This window comes from Syngnathus floridae, chromosome 21, assembly GCF_059516105.1.
Source record: "Syngnathus floridae isolate MCC-2025c chromosome 21, RoL_Sflo_1.0, whole genome shotgun sequence".
NCBI classification, from domain to species: domain Eukaryota; kingdom Metazoa; phylum Chordata; class Actinopteri; order Syngnathiformes; family Syngnathidae; genus Syngnathus; species Syngnathus floridae.
The window spans coordinates 4,465,783-4,488,769 of NC_142433.1; the positions used below are offsets into that span (position 1 = coordinate 4,465,783).

At 42.2% G+C, this 22,987-nt stretch overlaps 5 protein-coding genes across 6 annotated transcripts; 4 read left to right on the forward strand and 1 right to left on the reverse strand.

Annotated features, from left to right (window-relative positions):
* The first annotated feature begins 9 nt into the window (after positions 1-9).
* Positions 10-2,035, forward strand: LOC148380040 (glutathione S-transferase A-like). The gene is made up of 6 exons (XM_088366198.1): positions 10-252; positions 965-1,030; positions 1,107-1,212; positions 1,405-1,523; positions 1,592-1,674; positions 1,733-2,035. Exons 1-6 carry the CDS (start codon positions 85-87, stop codon positions 1,863-1,865), a joined length of 675 nt encoding a protein of 224 aa, XP_088222324.1. The 5' UTR covers positions 10-84; the 3' UTR covers positions 1,866-2,035.
* A 913-nt stretch (positions 2,036-2,948) lies between these two features.
* On the forward strand, positions 2,949-4,754 carry LOC148380041 (glutathione S-transferase A-like). Its single transcript, XM_088366197.1, has 6 exons — positions 2,949-3,194; positions 3,256-3,321; positions 3,422-3,527; positions 4,090-4,205; positions 4,302-4,387; positions 4,464-4,754. The coding sequence occupies exons 1-6, from the start codon at positions 3,027-3,029 to the stop codon at positions 4,597-4,599; spliced, it is 678 nt and encodes a 225-aa protein (XP_088222323.1). The 5' UTR covers positions 2,949-3,026; the 3' UTR covers positions 4,600-4,754.
* Positions 4,755-5,142: 388 nt separating this feature from the next.
* On the forward strand, positions 5,143-7,875 carry LOC148380042 (coagulation factor XI-like). The gene is made up of 9 exons (XM_088366195.1): positions 5,143-5,308; positions 5,376-5,532; positions 6,164-6,273; positions 6,360-6,522; positions 6,636-6,754; positions 6,811-6,943; positions 7,007-7,113; positions 7,488-7,647; positions 7,712-7,875. Exons 1-9 carry the CDS (start codon positions 5,251-5,253, stop codon positions 7,812-7,814), a joined length of 1,110 nt encoding a protein of 369 aa, XP_088222321.1. The 5' UTR covers positions 5,143-5,250; the 3' UTR covers positions 7,815-7,875.
* A 1,757-nt stretch (positions 7,876-9,632) lies between these two features.
* On the reverse strand, positions 9,633-13,151 carry heyl (hes related family bHLH transcription factor with YRPW motif like). Its single transcript, XM_088365342.1, has 5 exons — positions 12,787-13,151; positions 11,291-11,357; positions 10,969-11,052; positions 10,688-10,769; positions 9,633-10,622 (listed from the first exon to the last, which is right to left on the reverse strand). The coding sequence occupies exons 1-5, from the start codon at positions 12,861-12,863 to the stop codon at positions 9,979-9,981; spliced, it is 954 nt and encodes a 317-aa protein (XP_088221468.1). The 5' UTR covers positions 12,864-13,151; the 3' UTR covers positions 9,633-9,978.
* Positions 13,152-18,970: 5,819 nt separating this feature from the next.
* On the forward strand, positions 18,971-22,987 carry zbtb8b (zinc finger and BTB domain containing 8B). 2 transcript variants are annotated; one of them, XM_088365990.1, is made up of 5 exons: positions 18,971-19,090; positions 20,422-20,614; positions 20,767-21,634; positions 21,705-21,883; positions 21,971-22,987. In XM_088365990.1, exons 2-5 carry the CDS (start codon positions 20,441-20,443, stop codon positions 22,283-22,285), a joined length of 1,536 nt encoding a protein of 511 aa, XP_088222116.1. In that variant the 5' UTR covers positions 18,971-19,090; positions 20,422-20,440; the 3' UTR covers positions 22,286-22,987. The 2 variants fall into 2 exon arrangements, with proteins under 2 accessions (XP_088222116.1, XP_088222114.1); XM_088365988.1 differs by lacking the exon at positions 18,971-19,090 and adding an exon at positions 19,875-20,032.

The window sequence follows — 22,987 nt, forward strand, 5'->3', positions numbered from 1 at the left end:
TACAGGCGGCGTTGAAGAAGTTAATCTGATCAAGACCATAATAAACTTACGTGTCCAGTTACTTTGCAGCGAGTTCCTTCAGCCATGGCCGAAAACATGACTCTTTTTTGGGGCTCCGGCTCTGCTCCGTGCTGGAGGGTGATGATTGCCCTGGAGGAAAAGAACCTGCAAGGGTACAAGCAAAAGCTGCTGTCCTTCGAAAATCTGGAACACAAGTCACCAGAGGTTTTGGCCGTCAACCCCAGGGGACAGGTAGGAACGTGCATTAATGGCGATTAGATAAAAGCTATAATTCACGACAATATTTAAATATTTGACATTTACGCCAGCGAAGAGAATATAATTTTACAGTCAGTGCAAAATCAGCAAATGCAGAGCTACCGTTCGGCCTGTATTGAGTTAGTTTAGTTTATTTGTAGGACGCCAAAATACAAAAATGTGCACATAAACATGCATGAAAAAAATACATGAATACAGTTTAAATAAATGAATAAATAAATATATAAATAAATAAGAGACCACTGCAAGACTTGCAATAAATAAATGAGATGACTTCAAAATTAAGCCTTTGAGGCTTTGTTTGTCATAATCATATATACGTATTACCATATTCATAAAAGGTTCCTTTAAAAAATTAGAGCGGTTTTACCACCAATACCGTGCTTGAGAAAAATATTTTAAAAACTACAAAAATATATTTAGCACATGCAAGTAATATTAAATAAAAACTGAACCTAAATAATGAAATACTGGATCTTCACGAACTGCTCTGTCTGGGTAGTGATTCGTCGAGTGCCGCTAGAGGGCGCCCCAATATCTTTTTTAACTACTGACGGACGTTTACAGGACATTCCAAACAGTTCAGGTCTCAATGAGCAAAAGTATTTATTATTTTTATTACGGACGCATGTAAGTAGATGCAAGTTGTGTATTATGCGTAAATATGCTCAATAAATTCTTTCAGCTTCCTTCTTTCAAACATGGAGACAACATTTTGAATGAATCCTACGCAGCCTGTTTTTATCTGGAGGTGAGTTAAAAAAATAATACAAAGGCTCAAGAGTAAGCATGTTTTGACATGCATCTTGTTGACCTGTTTTTGGTAGAACCAGTTCAAGAGTCAGGGGAGTAAACTGATCCCAGATGGCCCTGCTGAACAAGCCATCATGTACCAGCGCATGTTTGAGGGCCTCACCTTTTATGACAAATTGGGTAAGATAATTAATTAAATGAAAAAGAGTTGCAGGTAACTTTTCATTATTACTAGTTTTAAATAGGATGAAAACAAATATGCAATCACTTATAACATCACCCTCACAATGATGACATGGCACCGTTCCCGATGGAATTAATTAGCGGCTTGGTTGTTGAGTAAAGCTGTTTGTCTTCTTGTCTTATTTTTAGGTGCCGTTATTTACTACGAGTATTATGTGCCCGAAGGCGAGAGGCTCGCTTCCGCCATGAAGAGAAACTGCCAAAATCTCATCACTGAGCTGCAGCTTTGGGAAGGTTACCTGGACAAGGTGAGCATGATGGAAATCCAAAACACACCCAAAAAAATATTTCATTTTCTGTCAAACATGCTTTTCAGACGGGATCCCACCTGGTCGGTTCTTCCTTCACGTTGGCCGATGTGATGGTGTTCCCAACTGTTGCTAATCTTTACCGATTTGGGTGAGTTGGGTGGTTGGGCTATCGGTTATCGTAATTCTGACCTTTGTATTCTTTTCAGGTTGTCGCCTGAGCGCTACCCCAAATTGGCCGCGTATTACGCTCTGCTGAAGGATCGACCCAGTATCAAAGCCAGCTGGCCTCCTCACTGGTTGGAGTACCCCAAGGGTCAAGACACACTCAAAGACATCTGACGTCACAGGCTTATAAATAAAAATAATTTGCACTATCGCTATTTATGACGCAATCTTATATTGCCGTTGTATCAAAAATAGTCCGTAAAACAGAGACGTTTTTATGCTAATTCAATTATTCAAAGGCATTATGCTAGCATGTTAAAATAAAATCATGCACTTTAAATGAATTATCTTGCTGTGTTTGTTTTGTGCAAACAAAAACATGGCCGTCACGCCTGAATTGTAGCACAACAGGTTTTTAATGCCCCTCATTGCGCTGTGTCATGGTGACCCTGCGCTTTTTTTTTACCTAATATTTGATCATTAATATTTATGTATGCAAAGGTTTTTGTTTGATTCAATTGCTTGTGTCCTCAAATTGTTGAAATTGGATTGGCTCTTGTCAGCCTACAAACCGAAGCATCGTAAAACAGCTTGCATAATGAATAACTACGGTAATCTGATCTGATCTGATCTGCCTTGTTCAACTGTGGATCAGGTTCACTTCAAAAGGGGAATGTTGCTATGGACACGTACTTACTCGTAAATTTATTTGTTTTAAAGTTATGGAGAGCAAACATTACCAGAAGCAATAATATGAAATATGATTTAAAAACACATTTGTTATAAGTTTTATTATGGTTTGCACGGATTGCCTTTTGTGCACACGCTTGATTGCTGCAAAGATGCCAAGAAAAAGTGCTGAGTCATCATGACATTTAATAAAAATAAAAAAAATGAAGCTGCAATAAATCATATCATAAATATATTGGAAGATAAAATATGGGAGCAAGGTTAAGTGGTGTTTATATGGTTAGATATTAAGACCGAAAGCCTCAAAGATTAAGTACAAGTCAAGATGATGCCCTCATACTTTGGTAAGGTGACGCGTTGAGTTAAAAAATGCCTAAAAAAATGTCATTTCAGAGGCATTTAAATGCATTTGTGAATATTGTGAACCGGCGTGATTGCATTAATATGCAAACTTTTATTATATCGAGTAAAGTCGAATCGGGGGGCGTGACTATGTTTTTGTTGTGGGACTCTTTCCGGTTTAACCGAAAAATTTGGCACACCTCCACACCTTGTTATATAAACCGACATTTCCCTAACCACCACACACTCCCTCCCTCATCTGCAAAGTGACGCACGGTTCAGATTTGAGACCTCGCTGCAAACATGGCCAAGGATATGACTCTTTTCTGGGGTAGTGGTTCTCCTCCGTGCTGGAGGGTGATGATCACCCTGGAGGAGAAAAATCTTTCCGACTACAAGAGCAATCTTCTCTCCTTTGAGAAGAATGAGCAGAAGTCGAAGGCTGTGCTTGAGCTGAATCCCAGAGGGCAAGTAAGTTCGCTTGCATGCAACATTGTGTTATGCAACTTTTAAAACTATTTGTTTGCTAAAGCTCCCGACCTTCAAACATGGGGACATTGTCATCTCTGAGTCCTACGCTGCTTGCATCTACTTGGAGGTAAGACCACAAGTGGCAAAATTACTCCTTCTGACTTCAGGATTTTGGGTGCACATTTTTATTTTAAACATGGGTGCACTTTTTTTTAAACATATTACAGACAAAATTCAAGGAGCAAGGAACCAAGCTGATCCCAACCTGCCCGAATGAACAAGCCTTGATGTACCAGCGCTTGTTCGAGGTCGTCCCGCTTGGCGACAAGCTCAGTATGCAAAAAAAATCAGACTCATTCTTTAACACTTGAGCGCTCATTGTTTCAAAGTTCAGTGCTCTCGGCATCATCACATGCTCGTCCCCCATAATGAGGGAAGCTCATTAGCTGCAGGCCACCCTAAGAGAATTGCACGCACTCGTGGCAAACAGGGCGCCAGGGATGTATAAAAGGTCATAGATGTTAATCCAACAAAGGATCACATGCTAGGAGTGGCGAGCCAACTCATAAGACGAGGTGTTTTGGGGCACTGTAGGAATTGGAAGTTTTTTGTTTTTTTTAGGAAGTGGAAGACTGGCCACACTATTTCCTTGTATTATACTGCCCCCTTGTGGCCATGGTGTATACACCGGAAGAAATTGCTGTCCACTGAATTCAAAATTTCACAGTCCAGTGCTATATTTCTTATTTAAAAATATTTTTGGGGGGAATAAAGACATTTGCATTCAGTCAACTGCAATTTAAAACATAAAATGCAGAAATAAATGTCTGCACTCACAAGATCTCACTAATTTGTTTTAATGTGATTTCTAAAAAGACTTGTTGACATTTTGCAGGTAATGTCATCTATTACGAATGGAAGGTTCCGGAAGGTGAGAGGTTCGAGTCTGCAAAGAACAGGAACAAAGAGGCTGTGAGTGTTGAGCTCAGCCTGTGGGAGGGATACTTGAAGGTAAAACAATAAACAGAAAAAAAAAATTGAATTGACACCTTTTTGCATAATCTGGGTGTTGAGTTTATTCTGTAACCGGACTTTTCTGTTTTGCAGAAGACTGCACCATACCTGACAGGAAAGAACTTTTCATTGGCTGATGTGACGGCTTTCCCCGGCATTGCCTATGCCTTCCAAATGGGGTAAGTGTGGCAAAATATGTTCATAATTTTCCAAAAGGGAGTCATTAAAAAAACCAAATGTCTCTTTATATTCCAGGTTGTGTCCACATCGTTTCCCTCATCTGGCTAAATATTACAATTTGCTGAAAGAGCGACCCAGCATCAAAAAAACCTGGCCAGCTGTCTGGAAAGAGAAAAAAGACCTGTTCAAAGACATCCAAAACAAAAGCTAAACTTTTTTACTGAGGTGTGATCACATTTAGATGATCCCTCTACACTGGATGTCAATCATGACTTTTAATGCCTTTAAAAAATTTTACTCCTGTAGTTTAAGCGGCAGCTTTGGTGCCATGAAAGTCAATAAAAGCTTACGTTCAAATTAAAATAATTTGTTGGTCTCTCTGTGGTCTTTCAAGTATTGAGAGGGTTAGATAATACACTTAATGAATAAAGCTGTATTCTAAAAACTAAAATTAATCTTAATATTTATCTATTATAAGTGCCAGCACAGAATTTAAGTGATAGACACTAACCAAAATTTTCTTCCCGTATCCACAAAACATGTTAAAATCATGCGGAATTGTTCCAAATTCGCTCTATAGTGGTATTTTGTGCCCTCTGGCGGTGAAATAATAGAATACAACAAGTTTGAAGCGCAGAAAAGATTGTGGTTATTTTTTTTGCTCAATACAGATTTGTTGCATCACCCCAATGTTTGCGACACATTTCTCAACCATTGTTGTTTCAAACGATTTCTTTTTACTCTGCAAACATTGTGCAACCACGTTAGCCAATCGGCAAAAAGGTTGAGCGGTATATATAAAAAAAAAAAAAAAATAGGAACCTGTTATTCTGACAGTTGCACCTTGGACTCACTTGAGAAAATGGACGCTCTTTTTATTCTAAGTATTCTCTCGATGACAAGTCTCTCCTTGAGTCAAGGTAAAATTGTATTTCTATGTGGCTTGTTGTCTATATACATAGTTTTATTTTTTCCTTGTTTCTTTAGAATGCCGACCACAATTGTTGGAGAACGTTGACTTTCCGGGAACGGACATTAAATTTGAGTATTCTCCTGATGTTCATCACTGTCAGCATTTATGCACACAGCACCCGTCTTGTCTCTTCTTTACATTCGTACGTGCAGACTGGACCGTTGATGACAGGTAAAAATTAAGTAAAATTAGTCAAATTTCTATGTAATACAGTAACCCTAACCCTAACCCTAACCCTCGCTACTTCGCGTTTCGTTTATCGCGGCTTCACTACATCGCGGATTTTTTTTCCAAATTAAAAAAAAAAACTTTAAAAGTTAAAACTTGTAAATTGAGGGAACGTGTCTAACCTTAAGGACAATGTATTGCTCCAAATGTTCATTTACATTCCTTTAGAAGTCCGTTTTGGCGTGTTAGCACGATAGCAAATTAGCATCTTTCTGCTAACTTGTTAGCCTGCCCAGTACTTCTTGCTGGTGACCGTCCTTCGTGGATTTCACTTTTTTTGGTTTTTATCCGCGATAAACGAGGGATTACTGCATTCACTGAAGTGACGTCAACATGCAAGCAGACTAAGGAGGAGGTCTGCTTAAAAAAAAAAAAGACATTGAAGCAGGGAAGTTATTGTTCCATTCAAGACTCAAGCACCTGTTGTCAATATTTGCTGTTTTACATGCAAGGTGTGCAAACAATCAACTGGACAATTGGACAGAAGGTCAAATAAAGTTGACCTGTTAAGGTTCATCCTGATCTATATGCAAACTTTTTGGAAGTAATAAAAATTTTCTTGACCTCTTTTCAGGCACTTCCACTGTTACCTCAAGAAAACGCCCTCCGGAGAGCCCAACGTCCAAACCCCCCTCGTTGGTGTCACCTCTGGATATTCTCTCAAACCCTGCAACCCAGAACCAAGTAGCCCCCCCCCCACTCCAATTCAAATCAAATCTGTCTAATTTTAAAATATGCTATTTTTTTTTAACTGTCTTTCTGTCTACAAGTGCCCTGTCTGCCTAACGTGTACGAGAACGTGGACTTTTTTGGGGCAGACTATCGGGCCTTGTTCACGAACACCTACCAGGAGTGTCAGCGAGTGTGCACCAGAGACCGCTTTTGCCGTTTTTTTACATTCATCAATGAGGACTTCGCAAATGAGCAAATCAGGTAAATTAACAAAATGGACTTGGAGTGAAAAAAAAATAAAATAAATCTCTGTACTTACTTTTGTTTGACCAAAATGTGACAATCGTAAACACCAACTAAAACTTTTCTTTTAGATATAAATGCCACCTAAAATTCAGCTGGCCCATACCAAGGACCTTAAACGTAAACAGGAAGCCCGGCGTGGTGTCCGGCTTCTCTCACAGTATCCAACTTAGTCAGCCCTCTGACATAGGTAAGAAAAAAAAAGATAATTCCATGCACATTCTTGACCGTTTTGTTGTTTCTTAGCATGTTCCGGGAAACTTTTCCTGAACACGGACTTCGAGGGGAGCGCGTTTGAGTCACAACCTGCCGGTACGCCAGAGCAATGTCTGGCCTTGTGCTCTGCAAATCCACGATGTTCTTACTTCTCCTTCCAGAGGTAGTCAAATAACACATTTCCACTTAGTGATAATAAAATAATTTATTTACTCTATCTTTGCAGCAATTCCCTCAATTGTCAACTGAAAAACGATCCCAATCAAGTAGTGATGAAGTCCCAAGAAGGTGTGACATCTGGGATAGCAACACACTTCTGTCAACAAGATGCCAGTGAGTGTAAATTAAATTTTAAAACTTAAAATTAAAAAACTGTTTGACTTTATGTAGATGGTTTGCTAAAGTAGCAGCTAGCCTCATATTAGCATCTTATCCGCCTTGGAAAGATCCGTGCATGCTACCATGCTGCCAATATTTTTATTATTTATTTAAATTTAATCTTACCATTTTTATTTACTATGGAATTCAGAACATTAACTCTAGCGCCACCTGCTGGATTTCTTGCAGTATTGCCTTAATTTAATGACCCTATTGAAAAATTGTTTGGAGTTGTAGTATCTATTTGTTAAATTAAAAAAAATGGAAGATAGGTTTGGGCTATTTTTAAAATAAGGTCTGTAAATTTACAGTGATCAATTTCTCAACAGATTGGGTAAAGACGGCTCTTGAGGAAGTCGACTTCCAAGGTTCGGATATTCGCTTCGAACTGATGGACGACGTAGAGACGTGCGAGAAGACGTGTTCCATCGATCAAAATTGTCAGTTCTACACATACGTCAACGAGAAGTTCAGCGACTCCACTTACTCGTACGGTATATGACGCTTTCTATCTCCCTCTATGATTGATACATAAACGAGTTCTTTCCGACAGACGTCGCTGCTATCTCAAGCGCGTCACCACCATGCCGGCTCCTCCCAAAGTTGCCAAACTGGACAATGTGGTGTCTGGGTTCACCAAGAGGAACTGCATTTAAACCATTAACACTAATACGTTTCGTGCAACTAAATTTGAAGAAAATAAATGATTCAAAATTACTCTTTGATATCTGATATTAAGCCCTTGCGACGAGATTTTATTTTATTTTTTTTATGCTTGTGTGGGTTTTCATTTTTTTATGCATGAACGCTTTAGTTGTCAATCAGGTTTAGTGGGTTGTGCTCTCTTTTGGCAGCAGAGGTTGCTCAACTCCAAAACAAATCTGGTTTCTGTTATTTTGGGACTTTTATTTTTTGCTCTGCAAAACAGCTTTTTAAATCAAACATCCCAATATGATTTATTATTATTTTTTGTTTTAGAATGACTAAATTTCTTTCTAATTTATTCATTTTCAGAAGATTTGAAATAAAATGCTTATAATGGAGTTGGAGCAGGCTGAGATAAATAATGTTAGATTTTAAACTTGATAAGCCACTCAAACACAATGGATTTTTTTTGTTCCTATGATGCAAAAAAAAAAAAAAAATACTCCTGGCGCTGAGTTTTCGAATATTAACACACACGCAAATAGTAAACATGTGACTGGTTTATTTTCGCACAATAGCAAAAATGTTCTCAATCTTAGAAACACTTTTTTTCTTTTAACTACCCCTAAACTTCGCATTCAAAGTCGTTCTCACAGACACGCCCGACACACACACAAATTATTGCCGCGTCTTCCCGACTCCCCTCCCCCGTGGGAACCTCCGTGCAGTGTGACTGTGGTCGTGCACTCTGGAAGCTGTGGTGGTGACTCTGGCTCCTCCAGTCAGAGCGCTGCCAGTTAGACTGTGTGTGTGTGTGTGCAAGAGTGTGCCCATGTGTGTGCACTCGCGTCCTCCACAAACATTCCGCCGCAATCCCATCCGTGCAACCGCCGGCCGACCTTGCACGAGAGCCGTGCCGCCGCAGCGGTTCAGTCCTGACGCCAGCCCCCTAAGACTCGCATAACACACGCACACGCTTGGCTCCGCATAAACAAAGGCGAAGCAAACACGGGGCAACGAGCGCACAACGTTGGCCTGCCAGCACACTGGCTGGAATAAACAAAGTGCACGTTGCAGAACACACACATTTTTGGACCGCAAACCACAAACATTGCATCCTGGAGTCGATCAAAGCATTCTCCGGCGAGCACACAAGTCTCTCTCATCCCCTCGCGAGTGTTTTCATGCGGCACGACACCATCGCGCTTGTCTGCTTGGGAAACGACCCGAGCGTCATCCATCACTCTTTTCGGCGACCCCTTTGGGATTGTCACTCGTCCTCTCATCTCGCCGTGGCTTTGTCGGCCGTCTTCCCAGCCTTTGAGATCTTTATTGTTTTCCCCCTGTGGCTTCCCCCGCCTCATCTTCATTGTCTTGCGCATTGTTGAGGAGACAGCGATGCAGACAAACAGGGAAGATAGCTGTCTGGTAGACCACAGGATTTGAAAAAAACAAAAAATTACCATGTCCGATCGCTGAAGATGCTCTCCTGTGCCGATATGAACGAGAAGACGGCTCTCACTTATGTGGGATACGAATAATCTTAATAAGCTTTCTTAATATTGGCCAACCGCCACTAATTATTGGTTGATCAATGACGATCAATAGCAAGTTTGACTGACTAATTTGTCTTTTGTGGATTCATGTATTATTCATGACGGGAATAAGACTAAAATCCCCCAAAATAAATGAATCCAGGATTTTGTCCTTGGCTCATCACCTACTGTTCCATTTCATGGAAATTGTTTTGCTAGATTTATCCTAATCATTTGAATGAATATTAAGACCACATTGAAAGTTTTCGGGAATGACAAGAAAATACACAGGCAAAAGGTAAAGGCACTTAGTTTTTATGTAGATTTTTTTTTTCCCGAAACATTCTTTGCCGTAAACACTTATCTTATGTATAGTTGATTTGGAAAGTAATACATAACAGCTGAAGAATCATTGCATTCTGTTAAACATATGGCTCTTTTGGACGTTCTTCCATTTGAAATCGTCCTTACATGTTGTCTTCATTGTTTCTTGAATTTGTTGGCAATGATCAGAAACTTTCAGTCTGATATGGCTTGTAGAGTCCTTTGAAAAAGAGGCAGTCATTTGCTACATGGGAGTTTTGTATCCTTTGCACAAGTCATTTTGGATTTTATTTCAACAAGAAAAAAAGAATAGTCCTCAAAAAGCTCCAATTTCAGTCGCCCATCCTTGGGCGGATTTGCCCGATCCAACTAAGCCCCGACGTTGGACTGTGGAAGATACCAAAGGAGCAAATGGTCGGAAAGAAACGAGCGGTGGCGCGGTGGTTGGAGAGGAAGAGGAAGGGTCGGGAGGAAGAGGCGAGTTCTTGGAGGTGCTGCGAGGGGAGACCTGCGTCGGTCTGGGTGGGCCTGAAGATGGGGATGCCGCGGGGGACGGCAGCCTGTGGGCGAGAGCCGAGTGGGCCAGGAGGGGTGGCGCCCCCCGTTGGCAGCCGGCCAGCGGTGCGAGGCGGAGGGCCGCCGCCGGCGGGTAGCTCCCCATCAAGGCGAGATCCCGTCGTCCGCTGGGGAACGGCGGTGAGGATGAGGCCGGTAGGGCGGACATCTGGGGGAAGGACACCCAGGGCCAAGGAGGGAAGGGCAAAGCGGAGGTTGGGTGCGACTGGAGAACCAGGGGCTCCAGCTCGCTTGCACAGTGGGAAAGATGAGTGACTAGGCGGGCGCCTATCGGGTCTGGAGACTCTCCTTCCAGAGAGCTGAGGTACCGGACCACCTCTCCAACGCACTCCCTGAAGCCCAGGGTCCTGTAGTCCACTGCCAGCGCCCTCGCGTCAAAGTAACCTGGAACAAAGTGAAAGTTGTCAAAGCCAAAAAAATTCCCAGAGTCGAAACAAAAACTAAATTACCTTTTCCTCCCATAGCGTGCAGAAATTTGAGATGGTCCACAGTCATTTGCAGAATCTCAGCTTTCTCCAACTTTGAGGAACCCTGAACAGAACAGAAAGTCCGCAATATTTATCTGGATGAAATCCGCAAGACCACAAAGCTGAAATATTTCTGGCATGCAGTCACAGAGCAGATTTGGCTGGAATCTTGGGAAGATTTTTTTGGGGACACAGAAGCTTACCAAAACTGCTGATACCGTATATTTTACCCAAACTAGCAACCATTTGTCTTGAGTTGTCACCTGTTTTTCAAAAGCACTTGGCACAAGTCTCCTTAACTCCGATAGGCTGTGATTGATCCGGTCCCTCCGCCTCTTCTCAATTATCTATAAAAAAAAAAAATGTCATTTTTACTATTGTATATTCATAAAAAAAACTTGGAAAATGACTCCATGACAACCCAGACTAAACCAAAACTCGCAAATGTACTACTTTCCTATTAAGATAATTGGGCGTTAGCTTGTGCTAGCAAAGTGGTACTTGGATTTTTTTAGTAAATAATGAAAAAAATAGACTTGGGGGAAAAAAATGATTCTTAAGAATGGCAGTTTTCAATCAACTCACCCCTCTTCTCTTCTTTCGGGCCAGAATCTGTGATGCGCTGCCAGGCGACATGGACCCGGTGACTGGGCTGTATCAGAATATATGGTGAGTCTCCATATTGTTATCATTAGCATTGTTTAATAAAACACAGAGGCAGCAGAACGCCATTTGCTGCAAAAAAGGCCGTGATTCAGGATAACATGTTGTTTTACTTTACGTTTCGACAAAAGGCAGTTTCAGAAGATTATTTTACAGCCAGGAGGCCGTGCGTTGGCTCCCGCGGGCCACAAGTTGAGATGGTTACACCCCGCCCGCCCGCTCGTCCGCCAATGTTTATTTGTGCACAGACCTGCAAGAGGGAGCGCCAACATTGTCCCTATTGTTGTTTTTTTTATTCGATTTTAAACGGCGCCAATTCAGTCGTGTGTTTTCGTTTAAGATGCCTTTTGATGGCTTCCACTTGAAAGGAAGTGTCACGCAGAAATTTCAATCGACCCGAGGCCGTCTTTGGTGTCACGTACTGCCTTCTGACGTGGTCAGAATTCCTGTGACTACAAACACGCGCTGACTAATAAGCTGGGATGGGTTTGTTCGTGACAAACCAAAGTTCTTGTCTCTTGTGTTTTTTTCTTTTAAACGTGTTTTTAAGAAGTTTTTTTTTTTTTTTTGCTCTGATCACGCCTGTCTCTTTTTTTGGAACCTTTGAACCCTCATGTTGACAGTTTCAATATGTGAAAATGACTTACCGATACAATGTGTTTCAATTTCAGACACTTTAGGAAGTTTGTCACGAAACAGATTTTACTTAATAACTTGTATCTTTATAAATATTTATTTTTTGCATCAGAAAGATATAACTCCCTTGTGTGGTTGCATTATGCAACTAATTACCTATTACTAAAAAGTACTAATTTTATTGTACCAGCCACTTTATTTAAAGTCAAAATGTGCGGTTTATGAGTGGATAATTAAATTATATCACATTATAAATTTTTGAGAATGAAAGACACAAAACATTGAGTCTTTTGGATTTAAACTTTAAACAAGAAATTTTATTGTACATAAGTGGTAACCGTGAATTTTATTATGGTGCAGTGTTTATCATTCAAGCTTTTGCGTCATTTTAATTTAAACGATTGCCTCAAACTTATAAGTAGGTGATATACGGTTAAGAGTGTAAAAAAGTGAAATTGATTTTAGTAACTTGCACCACGGATGGATTAAATAATTAAAAAACGTATCTTACAAATGCAATTAATATTTATTGTCAGGGATATACTTTTTATGTTTTTTAAAATCCTGAATCTTTTTTTAAATCTTTTCCTTTTTTTTTCAGGTAGAAAGGTAAACATGGGTCTAAAAATACCTGCCAATGAATGCGTTAAAGGAATTAAAATCAATCGTAAAATTCTGACCGTTGCATGCTGTGCTATATTATGCATTTTATATTACATTACAATATAAATTAGCAATTATTTTTCATTCCCTCGCGTCAGGTGTGCGGCAATGATGCTCACCAGAAACCGTCCTCTTGTCCCACATCAATCAGCTCGTCCGTGTCCGACTCTGAGCTGTAATCGTGTGGTCTCTTCATCTTGGCCTTACCAGGTCGACGGGAGCTAAAAATGTGCCTTTTGTGCCCCCTTGGCCTCTTCTCCTCCTTCTTCAGTCTTCTCCCGTGGCTTATAAGAAGCCTTGTGCTTGCTTCCACTGTCTTCCCTCCTCTCCCGCTTGACTAGTGGCGGTGGCACTTGCTCGACCCCCGAGGGCCCATGACAAAGCGGCGAGAATTCCCAAGCTTCTATTTGTCCTCTCCCTGTCACAGGCACCCAGTGACAACGTTTGGCAGTTGAAGCAGGGTTGCCAGTTTTGGCTCCATCCCTCCACCAGCCCCCCCTCCCCTCCTCTGCCCTCCCCCCCGGCGGCGGTCGCCTCCTCTTCGTGTCCCTCCTCCCTCCCTCCCTTTAATTTGCCCTTCCCCGGCGTGTCACCCCCCCTGTCCTTGCAACCCGTTGCACAGTCACCCTCTGTCAATTAGCCTGCAGTCTCCTCCTGCTCTCCTTCCTTCCTTCGTTCTTCTCATGCTCCTTTAATTGTGTGCTCATGTAGAACAATGGCTCGACTAATTTGTGGCAGAGAGGTGAGGAGTGTGGGAATGATGGACCCTGTTGGATTCCATCTCCACTTGGACCATCATACTTAGGTGTGAGTAAGACGCGAGGTGGAAAAATTTGTGTTTATTTTCTCTTCGGAGAGGCTAAATTCACTTCCATCGATTCATTGGTGGAATGAATACAAATTTGCTGCAAGCAAACAATCCGTAAAACCAGTTCTCGACAAGAACCGGTTTTAGATTTCCATCCCTGAGTGGCTCTTTGTCATCTTGCAGGATAGGCAGAGGTGACAAAAGCAGGCACACTCTGTACTGAAGTACAAGTGCTTGTGTTTAAAAAAAACAAAAAACTCTGAAATATAATTCTGAGTAACCTCGCTTTAACCCCGGTTAGTAATTATTACTATCAGTCCTAGTACCAGTTTTGCAACTTGGTGTGGAGAAAGAGCAAAAAAAAGGGTTATCAGATTAAGGAGAATCTTTAATCGTTACAATCGTGACCACCACCGATTCTCTGAAATCAGGCCTTTGCTTCTCTGAATCTGTTGCATCATTAATTGTAACGCTTCTGTGGTTCCCCAGAGATAAAAAAAAAAAAATGCACATTTAAAGTGCATATACCTGAAATCACTAAGTACTTGTACTTAGTTACAAGGCAGCAGTGAAGATAGCAGCCCAGGTGCTAAGTGTCAAACATGACAGATAAGCGGCCCATCCCCATGTACCCAGAAGGTCAAGGGTGTTATCGGCCCAGTGAGTGTCTGAACATCTCGCTTCTTCACTGGACAGGTTAGCACCCCCCCCAACACACACACACACACGCATGCACTAACGGCGCTCCATTCATTCACACATGCGGCTCTGTGCAACACTCAGTCATCGCTTCCACAGCCACCGTGGGAAGATTGCTGGCGCACATCGCCATGGAAACACGAGAGCCCGGCGCCGTGTGTGTTTGTGCGCGCCAGCGTGTGTGTGTGCGTGAAAAGAGCCAGGCCAAGTGGCATGCCCCCTTTGACACAATGCCCGGCTTGAGTGTGTTTCTTCCTGCTCGGCAGACTGGAAGGGCGTGTTCGTTTAAACATACGACAACGATTGTGTGCAAGATGTTGTATTAGCGTTTGTTTTGGGGCTCGGGGGGTGCTAAACATCTCGCCGGAGATTCTGTCTCTAGTCAATTATATGCTCTTTTTTTTGCTTTGTTTGAACACCAAGCTCTTTTATCAAAGTCAACTTGCCCCGGTAATCTGTTTATTAAAAGATAATGGGAACAGAGATGATCATTTTTGTGTTCACTGGAAATGACAAAATTCCAATTGAAAACCACAGACAGATTTACATGGTGTCTTTCAGGGCATAAATGAAAAAAGAAAAAGTCATCGTGAGAAAAATGTGTTATGTCAGAAGATGTCATTCATTTTCTTCCCAATTAAAAAAAATATATATGTGCGTGCTTTTGGAATGTGCGTTAGCTTAAAATGGCCGCGTTTGCGTTCGTTCCAAAATGACGCAGCCGCATGGAAAACACGCACAAGGACAGAAGTGATTAAGAAGATGAATGAAGAAAATAAATGAGTTAAATATGAGAGCAGTTTGATGGTGTGGGGATCGGGGCGCGGCGACGACAGACAGAGATCTGAGAAGCCATCAGATGGAATTTGCCGAGATTTCTGCCAGTCTTGATCTGCTATTTTAAGTCGTCGCTCCGCCACATCCCTCCAAACCACAACAAGGCCGCGGTCCCCTCGTTGAAATTAACAGGCTCATGCTTTTGCAATTTGCGCTCACACGAATGAGGTTGGGATTTATAAGGACAAGCTCCCAGCCGCAATTATCACTTCGGATGCAGTTTTGTTTTTAAAGGTTCGAATATACGTGAGGTGGCGAGAGTACAAATAGTTTACATTTAAAAAAAAAATAAAAAAATTTGAACATCTTCTGGTCGATTTTTTGTGTTTTGTTTGATCTGTCGGGAAGAATCTTTGAAATCTAATTTAATTTGTTTGGACTGAATTTGATAAGACGTAATTTACTTGATGTCAAACTATATTGGTATCATGACTGACTTGATCAGCTTGTCATAATGGCCAACAGATGTTTTCATTCGCCGACATTGAGTCGGACAAGTTAAACGATTTTTATATTACATTTTGAATATCTGCAAAAGTGGAATCCGATGATGCTAAGGCATCAAAAGCAAGCAGCATTTTTTTTTTATTACTCAAGAAGCTACTTTTGTAATTTTAAAAGTCTACACACCCCAAGTTTGATTCCATAAGCTGATATGAGCCTCTTGAGATCTAAATGTGACAGTGAGGTGTCAGTCATGGGTCGGTCAGCTCGTCACGGGCTCCCTCCTCATCCGGCTCCCCCCCGCGTAAAGATAAATAGAGAGGCTAAAAGGCGGCGAGGAGACTCAGAAAGGAGCTTTTGTGGCTTCTGAGTGGGGTCTCTTTCATGGCCGTTCCCACAGCATTGAGCGTGATGACATTCACAATGTTGCGCGTAGACACGCACACACTTACTGATGGGACTGCGGTGACTTTCGCTGGTGCCGGGTCCCAGACGAGATGGCGAGGGCCCGAAGAGCCACAGGCAGCCATTGTGCTGTCGCCGCGGAAACCAGTCTCTTTATGTCAGACATGTTTTTCTGTTTGTTTTCTTTTTTTATGGCTTTAATGTGGGCAAGAGCGAATGTTTCCCCTCTTGCATCCCTCCCCCTTGACTGATCTGTGTTATTCCCCCCCCAATAGCCTGCGCCCACCAATCCATCCACATTTGTTTTCCACCCCCCCTTCTCCTGTCGTCTTACTCATGTTGTCCTTTTTTGTTCTCCACATTTTTTCCTCAAACACTTACGTCGTTAACGTCAGGTCTAACGCAACTGGATGATGTTTGACCTCCAGAATTGAATTTATCGGAATTTTATTTATTCCAGGTACAGACTATCGCTATCATGGAATCTTAAACTCTTTGTTTTAGGGAAACTAAAAAAAAAAGGCTTTCAAGAAAGTGATAATGTGCCACTTGTTGAGAACTTCAAACATTTGGATTTCATGCTTGTCATCACTTCCGCTGCATGCTAATTATGGTAGCATTAGCTTGACCTATTAAATTTTGTGCTTTGGAGTTTAGTTAATAGTACAATTATACCTTGACATCCAAGTATTTCAAATAGATTTCATCGTGATTATATGTTTTTAAATTTAAAAAAAAAGCACTGGATTGTACAAACACACAAAAAGCTGAGTCCCAACAACTTTAGCGTTGTAAGTGTGCCTTTAATGGGCGTGGCCGAGTGAGTGATGTCACCATCTTTGCGTGAGCTTCTGAACTTGACGTTGGCCTTTCTGTAGATCTTTGACGATGGGGAAATGTTTTTTTCCACCAATTTTTAGTCGAACACCATCTTGTTCAACTTTGGATTCCTTTTAAATCATGAAAAAGTCGCTTTTCCCACGTCGTTCCCACATGAGTCGATTCCTATCGTAAAATCAAAGCGCCATGCTGGAGAACATATGAAAGAATGCCGTTATGTTTGTACTCTCTAAAAAAGGAGATGCCCAAATGTCCCTCCAGTGAGTGAAATTGAAAAAGCAGACGGTTTCTATTTTTAAGCGCGTGAAGAATGCCGCTCAGTGCCATGTCTCAAAGGCACGCCGGCCCGTAATCACTTCATTGTGACTCGCACATCACATACAAGAAAATCTTTCATGGGCCACACAGAACAAAGCAAAAAAAAAAGTGATAAATGAAAACAACTGTGCTTAATTGAATGACTACGCTTCTTTTACGACTTGGCAAAAATTGAAGAACTCCGAAAGATTTCTTTTTCACATGGCGAGCTGCATGGAAGGGAGAGTCGGCAGTAATTGTCAGGAATGTATCCAAAATACACATTTGCTCACAAGCTTGTGAGATGACACGGGGAGGGTGAATCATCCTTGTTTTACACCCGACACCCTGGGGCGCAGTGCTCTGACAGCCCCTTAGTATCACAAATCCCTCTTATAACAGAACACCTCCGATTATCAGGGAGACATCCATCCACACGTCACCCCCCGTGGCATCTTAGAGGAGCAGACATAAGTTGAGAAGAAAAAAATGGGCCGTAAACCTGCCATGGCTGATGGGACACTTTTAACTTTCCCAGAAGAGATTATCCAGAGTGCAACTAACAGGCATTTTTATTTTGAAGTTTGAGTTGTGAGTGAATGAGAGATTAGCATAACATGCGAGACTTGTCAAGTCGACGCCGAGTCTGAACGTCTCAGTGCTCGTGTCGACGGACTCACATGAAAGTCAGACGAAAGAGAAAAAATCTTGCTGAAAGGCAACACGTGTGCCGCGAAACCATTGCTACACAGTCTTCCTCACAAGTACCGCAAACACACAGTCAGTGTTGCGCTCAGACATGAGCTATGTTTGAGGTCAGCGTCTGAGGGCTCTTGGCTAACTGCATATAGCACAAGCGGGCTTTGATCGTGGCAATCCGCCTGTGGCAAAGACATCAGTTTTTCGGGGGCCGTTCGCTACCGGAAGTTTTGTGGTGTGCGAAGGCTCCGCGGTGCTCGATTTACAATCAAAAAAATAAAAAAAAACGGCTGGCAGATTTATTTAAGTCGTGAATTCTTTTCGGCCTATTCGGCGGGTGATGGGAAGAGCGTGAGATGTGCCGGGACGTCGGTCTCACGACATGAAATGATAATTACAGAGAGAATGAGAGAGGAAAGCGGTGTCTCGAATAAAGAGGGGCGCCTGCTGTATTAGACTCCCAGTGATTGCACATGAGAGATAAAAGGACAATAAGCACCACATGCCTGTTGCTCATTGGCCAAAAATCACAAATAACCCCACCAAATGCAACCACACAGGCTGATGCTTCAGTATTTTTTTTTGTTTGTTTGCTTCTGCACCAACCCACCACACTCCGCTCTGGTCTTTTTGATCCCCTGTCGAGGGTCCTTCCCGCGGAACCTCGCTTGGAATTCCAGAGATTCTGGGATAATTCAAACGTTTCACGGCACCCCCACCCTCTCGGGAGACGGCGCTCGGAAAGGAAAATGCCACCGCGGTCCTTCCATTGTCCCGAGTCTTTAATCAGGCTCCCAGTGTGGCTTGCGCTGCCACCGTGGTGTGTTGTCTCAGCCTGGGAAAATGCAGGCCCGAGCGTTCGTCAGACCACAAGGAGCGAGGGGTGCCGCTGCGGGCCCTCAGCGCCAGACTGTGGCTGCCAGTGCGGCTGACGCACACAATGCAAAGCGGCCATGAAGGCTGTTGACTTTTTAGACATCACAAGCCGCCATCAGTCTGCCGTAAATCACAAGTATGGTCTTTTTCTATGCTCGGGAACATGAAAACAAATGAACAATTAGAGAAGACGTTTTAAGATATAAGTCAACATACCCACGGAGGGAATGCAACCATTTTTGGGGGGGAAGAAAACAAAATCTAAAAATATGGTCACATAGTTTCACTGATATCTTGGCACAGAGGTCTACTTTTTAGTAAAGTCTCTTACATAATGGATTCTTTGTTAAATACATCACAGCGGATTCAAATCTATTTTATTCATCAAGTAGGCACTGCTGTAATAAATGAATGCTGCCTGTTTTTTGCTCACATGGACTTTATATTTTGACAATAATTGATGGATTGCATTATGCCACAGGAAGGATCTAAAAAAGTTCGGGAAACCCTTAATTAGAGTAAGATTAGTTTTTAGTGCTAATATTCTTGGTCGTATTTTTCATTGGGCTGTCATAACATTAACGTGGTTTTCCCACAGCACGCCATAGGAAAATATCATGAAGTCAAGAACTGCGGGATGAAATGTGTGGATGTGGCAAATAAATGAAAAGTAGTTTAATGTCTTTTCTTGGAACCAGGCGGATTATTTTCTCTGTAAAATGGAAAACAGTACAACGTTGGAGCTAATGCTTTCTGATGGGTGGAAAGAATAATGCAGTAATGTAGTTTAGGAAAGTGTTGGTTCTTCAGTAGTACAATATGAACAACTGAGAAAAAACATGTTCACAAATCAATCACAATAGCATGAACGCAATTAACAAAAACGTTTGTCATGAAACCACACATCTTTACAGTTAGTGTCTGTCAAATGTCTTTAAATGGTCAGTGGTGTTACTTTATTTTAGTCTGATGAATTAATTTTCAAAGAATAGTCATTTTCATTTACACACATTCTTTATTTATTTGTTTATCAGATTATTTATTTTGTTCATCTATTTATTTCTTTGTTTTTATCTATTTATTTGTTAGTATATATATTTATATAATCATGTATTGGTTTATTTACATTTATTATTATCATCATTATTATTATTATTATTATTATTATTATTATTATTATTATTATTATTATTATTATTATTATTATTATTATTATTATTATTATTATTATTATTATTTCATTTAAAACAACATCGAAGTTGTCCGTCCCTCTTTCATTGGTCCAGTGAACGCCGTACTCGGGCTACGTCACTTCTGATTGGCTCAACGTAAACGTCAATCTTGTGTTACCGGAAGTGTTTCCGGGTAGCAGCAATAGAAGAAAACAGTGGTATTAGCAGTCTAATATTTTCAAGATCAAGGCTTATCATCAAGTATTTTTTCCCCCAGGGTTTCTGCGAGTAAGTCATTGTAGTTAATTGTGTTTTACTTGACATGTGCTTTTTAAAGTGACGCTTCCGAGTAGCCGAATATGATCTTCTAACTAGCTAGTTAGCCTTAGCAACGGTAGCTAGGCTGAAAACAAAGACAGAATGAACTCTTTGGCTATGAACTTGCTCTATATTGAGATCTTATATGTGGCTTCAATTTTTCATACATGCAAATTAGATTAGCTTTAAAGCATCTCAGTTCAATTGCACACACCCACGAGCTGCATGCTGACTTGTAAAAAGAGAGTCAGGAAACAATAATTCTGCCACATTGTTTTTTTTTTTCAGATTGTGTGACTCACTGGAAACTAGACTCATGCATTTCCGCTTATTATTTGTCCTTTCTTCTCTCCTGGCAGAGCCCACTGAAGTTTAGTCATGGAGGTGCCTTGCTACCTGCCCAAGCTTCTGTTTGAACTCAATGAGCAGCGGAAGCGAGGCTACTTTTGTGATTGCAGCATCCTCGTCGAGGGCCGCGTCTTCAAGGCCCACCGCAATGTTCTGTTTGCTGGAAGCGGCTACTTTAGAGCTCTTTTGGTTCACTATTTGCAGGTGCGGTGGGTCAACTACAGTCTGTTCTGTGATACCTCCGATTTTGGTTCGAACAATCACATTTTCTCCCTTTGGAGTTTCCATTGCCCCTTATTAAAGCAAATTATTCAAATATTTGAAACACTAATGTTCGTAATTGTCTCTCATTTCAGGATAGTGGCCAGCGCCAAAGCACAGCATCATTAGACATAGTTACAGCTGATGCCTTCTCCATCATCCTGGACTTTCTTTATTCTGGCCGGTTAGCTTTGAGCAGCAACTCTGTCATTGAAGTGATGTCAGCAGCCAGCTATTTGCAAATGACTGACCTTGTGAACCTTTGCAAAAAGTACATCAGCTCCTCTTTGGACATATGCAATAAAGATAAGGAGGGCGTAACAGGGGGGGAACATCCGGGACAGGGAGGACGATACAGACCCGCGGACAGCGGCACTGCTGCAGCATCCAAGTCGAGTAGTTTTGGGGCTGCAGAGCCTCACTCACAGGTTGCAGAAGCAGACGGAGTATCTGTAAAGCCGCCAAAGAGCCCCTTGCCCATGCCGGGCAGCGCCCCTCCAGGCCCAAGCCAAAACATGGACATCGACTTCCATTCCGGCGGCGAAAAACCAAAACCCCACACGGATCAGACAAACCTTTCCTCGACGTGCTCTACTTTGACTCACGAGTTAGTGAACCCCAAGATAGAGTATGACCCGGATGAGGAGCTCTCGGAGTCTCCTGACAATAAAGACCTGGCGTCGTATCCCGGACCTTCTGTTCCTCACCCGAGCAGATCGCTTCCCCCCAGTTTTTCCACGGAGCGCTTCTCTGTGGGTTGCAGCTCTTCTTTCAGTGCCAAGCAGCTGATGGAGATGCTGGCCAGAGGTGAAGGCCCCAACTCACTGCTGGACCGAGGAGGCCAGCGCATGACACAGAGACCACCTGGTAGCATTTTAGGCCTGAGCCGAATGGAGGACAGTTTGGGTTTCGTGGGATCGTCCGTGATGGAAATCCAGTCGGATTGGATCGGAGAGGACACGGGTAACTGCACACCTGATTGGCTACTTGTGAGCTTGATAGATGATTTGATTTGCTTCTTTTAATTTTGCAGGCGACAGTTTGCTGGTTCCGGTCAAGCTCCACAAGTGCCCCTTCTGTCCGTACACGGCCAAGCAGAAGGGAATCATGAAGCGCCACCTTCGCTGTCACACAGGCGAGAGGCCTTTCCCCTGTCCCATGTGCGGAAAGAGGTTCACCAGGCAGGAACATCTTCGCACCCACGCCCTCAGCGTAAGAGTTGAAGCAAAGCTTCTTTGTTATGGACATCCCTGATAATAGTTTCTCAACTGCTGTCATCGTCTGTGAACTCCCAACCAGGTCCATCGGCACGACTTACCCATGTCATGCAAGAGCTGCAGGCGGATCTTCTCCGGGTCCAGCGTCTCGCCGGGGTTCCGACGCTACGGCATCTGCGACAGCTGCAACTGCGTGACCACCACTCACGCCGACTCCACACCCCTGCACCCGGCCGGCCACGCCGAGCCCACCGAACGTGAAGACGGAAACGCCGACTGGGCCAGTTTCATGGACGACGTGGACGAGGTGGAGGTTGGTCGAGTGGAAGACTTGGTGGAGAAACAGATGCTGGAAAGGCAGCTGACCGCGTGCGATGATGTAGGGCATACCCTGTGAAGTTTTAGGAGCTGACCTTGGTCATCATTGATTGATGTTCTTTAACCAGAATATTCTGTGATTTTGAAAAAATATATCTGTGGCACTGGGACAATCAGGCCTTTGCTTCTTGGATCAAAAAATCCGGTTCCTATCGGTTATTGGTGTTCCATGCTTAACTTCGATGGACTTTGTTGATTAAATTGGATGAGCGTTGTTTTCCTTCTATATCCGTTGTGTGATTTTTATATATTAAAAATTCAATCAACAGATAACCTTTGATGCCTGGTGCATGGCTTGAGCAAACTTGAGAAGCAGAGCGCTGCTCTCTAGTGGTGACTTGACACACTTGCAATGTCAACTTGCCATTTTGCTTTTGAAAGCTTTTGGTTTCCTTCCTTTATACAGTACAATTCTTTCTCCAAAAAAGAAGTAACAATTTGTTAGTACAATCATGAAATGGCAGTAGTAGGAACTCAAATAGCAAAGTACAAATACAAAGATTGTTCAGGTCACTTTATTTATTTTCCTGTCAAACTTTTACTTTACCACCTATGTTTGAATTTTATTTTTAATTGTCACTAGCTAAGTGAGCTTTTTTTTTTAAAATTATCTCACATTGTTGTTATTCTGTGAGAACATTTGTTCAGTGGCTTCATAAGAGGTCAAGCCAATTTTTCTCTTGTCAATATGAGCACCAAATAAATAAAAGAGGTAAATGTT

Bases quoted from the DNA above. Each gene is read 5' to 3' on its own strand.
- LOC148380040 (XM_088366198.1), top strand. From the start codon at position 85: ATGGCCGAAAACATGACTCTTTTTTGGGGCTCCGGCTCTGCTCCGTGC. The intron at 253-964 runs GTAGGAACGTGC...AAATTCTTTCAG, and splicing joins CCGTCAACCCCAGGGGACAG to CTTCCTTCTTTCAAACATGG. The intron at 1,675-1,732 runs GTGAGTTGGGTG...TATTCTTTTCAG, and splicing joins GCTAATCTTTACCGATTTGG to GTTGTCGCCTGAGCGCTACC.
- LOC148380041 (XM_088366197.1), top strand. From the start codon at position 3,027: ATGGCCAAGGATATGACTCTTTTCTGGGGTAGTGGTTCTCCTCCGTGC. The intron at 3,322-3,421 runs GTAAGACCACAA...AACATATTACAG, and splicing joins CTGCTTGCATCTACTTGGAG to ACAAAATTCAAGGAGCAAGG. The intron at 4,388-4,463 runs GTAAGTGTGGCA...TTTATATTCCAG, and splicing joins GCCTATGCCTTCCAAATGGG to GTTGTGTCCACATCGTTTCC.
- LOC148380042 (XM_088366195.1), top strand. From the start codon at position 5,251: ATGGACGCTCTTTTTATTCTAAGTATTCTCTCGATGACAAGTCTCTCC. The intron at 6,274-6,359 runs GTAGCCCCCCCC...TCTGTCTACAAG, and splicing joins ACCCTGCAACCCAGAACCAA to TGCCCTGTCTGCCTAACGTG. The intron at 6,944-7,006 runs GTAGTCAAATAA...CTATCTTTGCAG, and splicing joins TCTTACTTCTCCTTCCAGAG to CAATTCCCTCAATTGTCAAC.
- heyl (XM_088365342.1), bottom strand. From the start codon at position 12,863: ATGAAGAGACCACACGATTACAGCTCAGAGTCGGACACGGACGAGCTG. The intron at 11,358-12,786 runs GTGAGCATCATT...ATTCTGATACAG, and splicing joins GGACAAGAGGACGGTTTCTG to CCCAGTCACCGGGTCCATGT. The intron at 11,053-11,290 runs GTGAGTTGATTG...TTTTTTTTATAG, and splicing joins CCCGAAAGAAGAGAAGAGGG to ATAATTGAGAAGAGGCGGAG.
- zbtb8b (XM_088365990.1), top strand. From the start codon at position 20,441: ATGGAGGTGCCTTGCTACCTGCCCAAGCTTCTGTTTGAACTCAATGAG. The intron at 20,615-20,766 runs GTGCGGTGGGTC...CTCTCATTTCAG, and splicing joins TTTTGGTTCACTATTTGCAG to GATAGTGGCCAGCGCCAAAG. The intron at 21,635-21,704 runs GTAACTGCACAC...TTAATTTTGCAG, and splicing joins TTGGATCGGAGAGGACACGG to GCGACAGTTTGCTGGTTCCG.